At 35.2% G+C, this 8,819-nt stretch overlaps 1 protein-coding gene across 1 annotated transcript; it reads right to left on the bottom strand.

The window, feature by feature from the left end:
* Window positions 1-2,250: 2,250 nt before the first annotated feature.
* LOC119832604 (protein cortex-like) lies at window positions 2,251-7,508 on the bottom strand. The gene is made up of 8 exons (XM_038356286.1): window positions 7,400-7,508; window positions 6,620-6,794; window positions 6,290-6,450; window positions 5,826-5,974; window positions 5,043-5,259; window positions 4,340-4,538; window positions 2,980-3,126; window positions 2,251-2,458 (listed from the first exon to the last, which is right to left on the bottom strand). Exons 3-8 carry the CDS (start codon window positions 6,338-6,340, stop codon window positions 2,319-2,321), a joined length of 903 nt encoding a protein of 300 aa, XP_038212214.1. The 5' UTR covers window positions 6,341-6,450; window positions 6,620-6,794; window positions 7,400-7,508; the 3' UTR covers window positions 2,251-2,318.
* Between the last annotated feature and the right edge of the window lie 1,311 nt (window positions 7,509-8,819).

Genomic DNA, 8,819 nt, shown 5'->3' on the forward strand with positions numbered 1-8,819 from the left:
GTGCCATATTAAATTTTTGTATAAACTATTCTTTCTGTTTTGTACAATAAAATATTATAAATAAATAAATAAATAAATTTTCGAGTTCATGAGGCGTTAAAATTTAAATGCGCACAGTTGACCCCACATGACTCTACTGTCTTGTAAAAATTGGTTTTGTAAAAATTGGTCTTGTAAAAATAACATAGTCAATTGTAAAAATGGCGGCCCTATGGATTAAATCAATCTCTGCTACATAACTTTCAGGCTAAAAAAACTCACACCAATATAATGTTAAGGAAGCTGATCTAATTTCAATTATAAAATAATTCATTTAGCATATTAATATGCAGTTGTAATTCATCGAAACGCCCGTACAACAGTTAATAAATAATAAAAACATATAGACTTTAACACATAATTACGCTAACTATTAAAGTTAACACATTCAATTCATATATATATTGTAAAGGTCACTTTAATCATATGATTAGCTGCCCCGGAAGTAATTACTGGCTACATATTAAGCTGTTAGCTAAATAATTTTATAATGTTAACGCTAATGTTCGTTTTTCCGTTAATTGTCATTTACATTGTACGATTTTATGTAAATGAGTGTTAAAATAGCATACGTTAGTACCTCAGTAAGGAATGAAGTGGTTTTATGTAGTCTAGGGGCGGGATCCGTTTTTTCCTGGTAGATGTTAGGCAGGTGGCATATGTGACATTTTAAGAGGTCCAAATGAAACTCAAATTAAAAAACATCTCTTATTTATTATGTCGTTTTTGGTACAGTAGGTTATGACTATAACAAGCGAGATCTCTTTGTTTCGATTTAGTTCTTTATTTTTAATGTTGAATTAAAAAAAAAGAGTTAAAAAGAAACCGATTGAGTTCAGGAATACCAAGGATTCTTTGCACGTAAATCATTAGCTATGTGTAAATTTCTACCACTAAAACGCAAGATTCCATGTCATTATTTGTAATTTTTAATCGACGTTCTCAAAAACAAATGAGGTTCTCAACTCGACTGTATTTTTTTTAAATTGCTACTCAGATAATCCATGCTTGATGCAATTTTGTGTTTGATAATAAATTGTTGTCATTAGTCTCATTTAAGAACCTGGAGTGGTACCTACCTACCCAGGAAAATGGCGACATTTTTAGCATGAAAAAATTGTTTATTGTGTTAAATCTAATAATAGTGTAGCATTTGGACGGAAATAACTTCTTTTAAGATTAAGGGACCGCGTATATATTAGAAGATTTTAGAAACTGGTCGTACCAAATTTTCTTTGTTACATATGTAGGTACTAAATGTTGTTTGTCATAAACATCCAAATTGCTTTGCATAAATATTTCTTATGGATATACCTTTTTCAGCCAGTAAACCCTGTAAGGAGTTTTTACTAATTTAGAACAAAATTTTCTAAGCGAATAAAAAGCATTTTTCAATCAAACAACATTAAAAAAGAAACAATTTTTAGTTATAAATGTTGTCTTGCATTTGAATGACGCTGCTTTTTGATTTTGTTATCCAAGTAGTTATGTATCATTATTAAGACCTCACTCACACATTTTACAAGCAGATTTAATCTCCAATTGATCCAACACAGTCGCGGCGAAAGACACTGTAAAGCATTCACGTGCATAGACAATAATGTTATAAATTAAACAGCGAGATGACGCTCTAAGATATCGACTTTACTTGCTAAATTATTTGAAATGAACTCCTTTCCATATGTGAAGTGGATTCATTGGATAAAATTAGAACGAATTAAATTAAAAACAAGATAATGGTACTGTTGCAATGCGTATTTACTAAGCAGCGTTTGTAACAAGGTGGCTAGACAAGTGGTAAACGTAATTGTTTAAAATATATCTAATGCGTTTGAATTAATGTCATAATGGGAGGCGGAAAATTTGTATTTACCCTCATTTATCTTTTAATTATTTCACAGCAGATGTACTAAGTAATGTATCTTTTCCGGCTTTATGAACAAATATGTGAACAAATATGAACAAATGTGCTTTCACTTTTTATTATTAGCGGTCCGCCCTGGCTTCACCCGTGGTACATTTAAGAAAAACATTGAAATAATTTGCCGAATTGGTCGAGCCATTTTCGAGTTTTACGCCCAGAAACACATTTAGCGAATCATTTTTATTTATACAGATTATAATGAATTGAATTCAAGACCTCTCGATTGCAACCACACATACCACTATAACAATAAACATTATTTACTACAATACTATAAAAACAAAGACTTAAACCAACATAAATTTGACAAAACATATTTATTAAACGAGAAGTACAAGCCAGTGCCTTCAAAAAATCATCGTAGGGCGTAGCCCTGTGTTACTATGTCCATATATACTGGAATGGCCGAGAACGTTCTCAGCTGGGTTTTCTTTATCTTCTTATCTTCTGGTAGAAAGTTCCAGATGATCAAATCCTCGTCGGATGTGGCAGTGGCTGTATTAAAATTTAATCTTCGCATCAATATTTTTCTTTTATAAAATAACGGACAACTAAGGTGGTGGTTAAAAAAGCAGTGGTGGCTCAGTGGTGAGAACCTCGGACTTCAAAATAGATAAGCAGGGGTTCGAGACCGGGCGAGCGTGCAGGAAATAAATTGATTTTTCCATTTATCTGCGCATGTAGATATCATCACTACTGCTTAAAACGGTGAAGGAAAACATCGTGATGAAACCGGCATGTCGAGAATCAAAAGTTCGACGACATGGACATCTGTCAACCCGCACTTGGCCATCGTGGTGGATTATAGCCTGAACCCTCATACGAGGATCATCCTCTATTTCAAGCCATTCTACCCTTTTTTCGCGATAATAAGTATCATAAGTCCTTTCCTAAGTTCAGTTCCAACTTCATATCAAATTTCATCAAAATCGGTTCATTGGTTTAGGCGTGAAAGCGTAACAGACAGACAGAGTTACATTTGCATTTATAATATTAGTAGGGATGTAAAATCGTACCAAGTTTAGTGCCATCAGGGCTAAAGACCATGGTCCTGACGCGGTCGAGACCCGTCCTGCCGTCGTCACACCACTGGTCCACTACTGTTTCGGGGTTACTCAGAACAACTAATTGGGAGCTCGTCTTTGGATGTAGTAGTCCTCTTTCTGGAAGTAATACATTATGATGCTAATTGTTATATATATATATATATTTTTTTTTTTTATGTCATAGCGGGCAACTGAGCTGATGGTTCGCCTGATGGTAAGCGATCACCACCGCCCATGAACATTCGCAAAGGTTGGGCCTCTGCGAATGCGCTGCCCGCTTTTGGGATAAGGGAAAATGAATGGATTAACGACTGGAAAGAAGGAATAGACTGGGACGGGTGAAGAAAAGGAAACGGGCCTCCGGCTCCCCCACTCACCGTACGAAACACAGTGGCATGCCACTATTTCACGCCGGTTTTCTGTGGGCGTGTGGTACTTCCCCGGTGCGAGCTGGCCCAACTCGTGCCGAAGCGTGCTCGACTCCCACATTGAAAATTAAATTTTAGTATACACTTGGACACACATATTATTGACTTATTGCCTCGCGGTTTTACCCACGCAGTATCTGATGTTCTATAGCCTAAAGACTTCCTTAATAAATGAACTATCTAACACTGAATTAATTTTTCAAAGTGTTCAAACAAACAAAATACATACATATAAACATACAAGTGAAGCTAATAAAAGCGTGTTAAAAAAAAACCAACATACTATTCAGCTTTTTAATATTAGTATAGATGTAATTAAATTTAAATAAGTTTCGGCTAAAATGCTTTAGCTAACAGATAAAATACCACGTTTTTTAATTTTTTTAAACTTTCTTTTTCAAAAAACAATTAATGATAATTCATACGTATATATGGTCGCCCCGGCTTCTCCTGTGGTATACATATAGAATATCATACGGATAGTATCTAACGGTGAAAGAGTATTTGAAATCGTTCCAGTGGTTGGAAAATAGCCCGATCAAACAAAGAAACAAACAAACTCAGCTTAATATTATAAGTATGGAAGTTTAACTAATGTTATATACTGAAGATGGTAAGAATGAACAGAAAATAATTTTCCAATTCCATTCCAAACGGCTGGATCGATTCTCATTGGATATTTTTTGTGCATACAGGTTTGAGAATCGGCCAACGTCTGTTTTTCATACTCCTAAATGCTAAGAGTAACGCAGAACAGCGTTTGCCGGGTCAACTAGTTTATACTATAGATTTTTAAACAAAAACTTCAAAAGCTTATATTGTTCTGCCGAACAGACAACATGTCATTTAATTCAACATCACAATTGTTGAAAATTATAATTATTTTGTGGAAGTAATGATACCTATATTAAATAAGCTCAAAACGAGTTCTCCAGTTCTGTTGCTGAACAGCATAGCGTCCAGGTAGTACTGGCTGCCTCCCAGGGTGGACTTCTTGACCTTGCCAGTGGGGGCTTCGCACATCACCACCTTCGTTTCGTATTTTGACGTCACAGCGCCTATGCCGAGGAGGGCGCTACGCCAAGGATGCCATGCGGTTACCTAGGCAACCAGTAAAGGCGGGAAAAATTAAACAGATTGCTTTAATAAAAAAAAAGTAAGATGACTATAGAATTTTCTGTTGGCTGTTTTCGTCGCATAGTTTTCATCCCCGTGGCATTTTAGTGGGAAAGTAGGAATGAGATGGTAAATTTACGAATTTGGTTTCACAATTTTTAATTTAAGATAACATAAAGAAACATTTATTTAGTTTGCGCAACTTTTCACAAACACAACACACACACAAACGCAAGCAATATTTTTGTATAAACGTAATTTTATGTTATGCTTTCTTGAATTTTTTTCATATAACTTAATATTTTTTTTGCTATTGTACTTTCTGGGAAGGAATTGTCTTCCTTAACAGAGCATTTTCCTAGCTAGGGAGACAGATCCGCGGTTTATTTACTGCTGTATTCATGGGTGAATTCAATAAAGTTTATCATGTATAGACATTATTTTCAAAATAGGCTACTCCGTATTAACTTTGATATCAGCTGTACATACCAAGTTGGTATACGCTTTATCGAAGTCCAAACAGCTCATCAGATCCAAATAGGGCCAAGACAGTAGAATAACTTGCGTGGTGTCCATCGTGGTGACAGCCACGAAGCGGGCGTCAGGAGATATGCGGACGGAGAATATCGGCTTCCTGGAGTGCCGCGCCCAGTTGATGTATATGCCAGTTCGGGTGTAGGACGCTACTATACCCCCGGTACAGCCGCTGGGAAGAGAGGACTATAAATTTGTTTTTTTGCATAGGAAATGAGTCTTGGAGCGCTCAGTTGATGTATATACCAGTTTGGGTGATGAACGCTACTATGCCCCTGGTGCTGAGAAGAGAGGGCTATTAATTAGTTTTAAGCGTAATGGGAAAGTTAGTTAAATAGGAATTTGTATTGAAGCGCCGCGTCGCGCTGGTGTATCTATGTACAAGGCTGTGAAAAAGGGGTTTAAGTACAAATTAATAATGCAAAACCATTGTTTGTTTGAACACGCTATACTTAAAAACTAAAGAATCTGACTAATTTAAAACATTTTTGTTACCGCTGGATTTGTACATAATTCCCGACTGCTTTATAGGCTATTTCAAAACCCATTTAGAAATTACGACTTTTTGTCCGCGATTTCGCTCGCTTAAAATAAAGAGATTCCTATGGAAATGAGATGTTTATCAGGGTATAAAAAAGACTAATAATCGCTTCGTTGCGACGTAAAAGAAAGATGTGTATATGTATATTTAGTATAGGATAGTAGAGAAGTAAGGATTGGTTTTACATTATAACATACCTGACATATGAGTTTCCCGTTGGGCTCCAGTCCACAGCTACGACAGCACACATCTCCTGCTGCGGCAGGTTGCAGTAGCACCTGCTCTTCGATATACACTTGCTGTTCTCGTTATTGTGGATCTCGACAGTCTGATTGTCTGTACCTAGCTAAAGTCATTTTAGAGTTATTGTGTGATGCAGGTAGCAGTGCAGAAATTTAATATTGGGTATTCTCATATTTTTCTTTTACAATATACTGTGTGATATAGCAACGGTAAGCAGATGAGAAGGCACAGGAATGATTAAGTGAAAAATATAATTATACTATTTTTGCTAAAATCGATATGGGAAAAAATCTCAATAAAACCAACATTTGGCATGTATTTCAGGTTGTGGTCAGGCTACTTTGTACTGTAGTCTGATAACAACCTGACAGTGGCCGATATATTCAAAGATAATACGTGTTCTGGCTGGAAGGAATACCATTAAAAGTTCTCCGCGTGGGTCAAATTTGCAGGACATAATTTCCTGCATCGCAAAGCCTTGTCCCGTCAGGTTTTGGCTTCCCCAACTCCACTTGTGGTAGTTCCTTCCCAGAGCCGCCACTAAGATGTTATCACTGCTCCAGTCGAGGATTTCTGCAACTGAATATATATGCAATGAAAAAAAATGTTGACAACCACAGATTACAGCAGAAATCATAAACTAAAAGTATTTTAACTTTTATTAGCCTGTATGTGACCGACTCATTACTAACAGGCCGAGTTACTTTCGCATTTATAATATTAGTGAGTCATAAGTCTCAATACGTACAATCAGCATAGCTGTAAGCTGGCAAGTCAAGTATACTGTCTGCTGAGGTGAGGTAGCTGCGCTTGCGAGGGACGCAGGGCCAGGGCTGCACTACGTACTTGTCATTCTCCTGCTCCACTCCGAAGACTCTGTCTAAGCTGTCGCCGTAATTCTTCTGCTGTCGGTACTTTGTGATCTGAAAAATAATTAAATATGTAATGCAATGGAAATGTGCATTTTGTATTAAACTTGTATGTAATTAATGTGGTGAAAATAAATCATTGTAAGAATGGCATTTTCTTCTCGTTCCAAATTTTTTTTAAAGAATTTGTTATTCTGCAAACGTTTTACTCGATTTACAAATAGTTTTTAAGGTCGAGGTTTAAGTATTATTGTTATTTTTTTCTAACATTAAAGCATTCATAAATAAAGCAAAGTACATACATAAATACATAAACTCAAAGTCAAACATCTGTTCATTCAACTAGACTTCTTATAGAAGCAATTATTAATCATCATATTACGTACCGTCTAAAGTCCATCCGCGTCCGAACACGATGGGGTTTAGAAATTAAAAACTTTTTAACGGATTTTAAACGCGATTTATTCATTATATTATTAACCCGACGTTTCGAACACTTTACAGTGAGCAGTCTCCCCGTGACCACGCTCGCTGTAAAGTGTTCGAAACGTCAGGTTAATAATTCTAAATGTATAATACTCGCGTAAAATCAAACACAAGAAAATACTAAGATGGGGTTTATTTGCCAAAAAGTGTATAATAAACATAAAGTCCCTTACCCAGGCGTCACCGTCAACCGCTTGGCAGTCCGGCAGCGACCGGCGCCTCCGAGGATCGCTGACAGATTCTCGTGTATACACAAATCTGTCTATGCGACCTGATTGTCTATTTAACTGTAACATGCAATTAAACATTAATCAATATTACTTTTATACAAATTGTTCATATTACACTTGCTTACATTTTTTCAGTATATAACTAAGAAAATTTTGTAAATGGGATTCTTTAAAATAATTATTATGAAAAAAAAAATGCACTTGGCAATCTTTTACTTTATTTATTTTTTAAGACTTCAAGTGAGACCAACGAACATGGCTAAAAACTGAGAAAATATATTTGTGTAGTCACTAATAAGGGTAAATCATCAGCCTGAGGCGTTTATCCCTTTGCTTAACCTTCTCAGTCCTACCTTTTCTTTTCCTTATCAATCCACTTTCTTCATCTCTTTGTAGATCTCTGCAAATGTTCATGGGCGGTTATAGCGCTCACCAACAGGCGACCCACCAGCTCAACTGCCGACTATGACATAAAATAATGGATGGTTTAAGTATAATATCTTTTAATATGTGCTAGTTCTTGATGATGATTATATTGAATAAGACATATCAGTCGAATGTTAATCAATATTTAACCAACCGATCCTGAGTTATTTTAATTGAATTCTAAAGTTAGGCTGATTCAAACATTGTCATTGTGTAATCAATTGTCACATAAAAAAGTACTTACGGATTTTTTCCTAAACGTAATTCTATCCATTGTATTTTTAAAACAACAATGGCGTAAGGTTAGCTAAAAATGTTTGTATTGTAAATACACAATTACGATAACAATATATTAGTCACATATAATTATAATTTATCTACAAGTGTAACTGATCATTGTGATTAATATGAATTTTCACTATAAATATGGCGGTAGTTGGAGAATTTATAAAATGTTGCTGTTGAGTAAAATTTTGTGAATTGAGCGAATTAATAATCTATTTCATATTTGGTAATGATATGAAATATATTCAATACCATTGAATATATTTTTTAATTATGTGTACACACATAATAAAAAAATGTTTTTGTAATATTTATTGAAAAATTTCGACAATAATATTTCAAGAATTTCTTTTATTACTTCACTGTGATAAATCCTGAAAATAAACTATTGAAATAAACTTATGGAAAAGTATCCAAAATTGTGAGAACACGTTTATATTTCTTGGTAATTATACGGATTTATCATTGTTAACCGAACTTTTCTTAGTTCGCTACTAGATGGCGTTGCATCAAACTCTGCTACTTTCATCATGTTAATCTCAATATATAAAATTCTCGTGTCACAGTTTTCGTTGCCATACTCCTCCGAAACGGCTTGACCGATTTTGATGAAATTTTTTGTGCTTATCAGGTATCTATGAGAATCGGCCAA

This window comes from Zerene cesonia, chromosome 15 (assembly GCF_012273895.1).
Source record: "Zerene cesonia ecotype Mississippi chromosome 15, Zerene_cesonia_1.1, whole genome shotgun sequence".
NCBI classification, from domain to species: Eukaryota; Metazoa; Arthropoda; class Insecta; order Lepidoptera; family Pieridae; genus Zerene; species Zerene cesonia.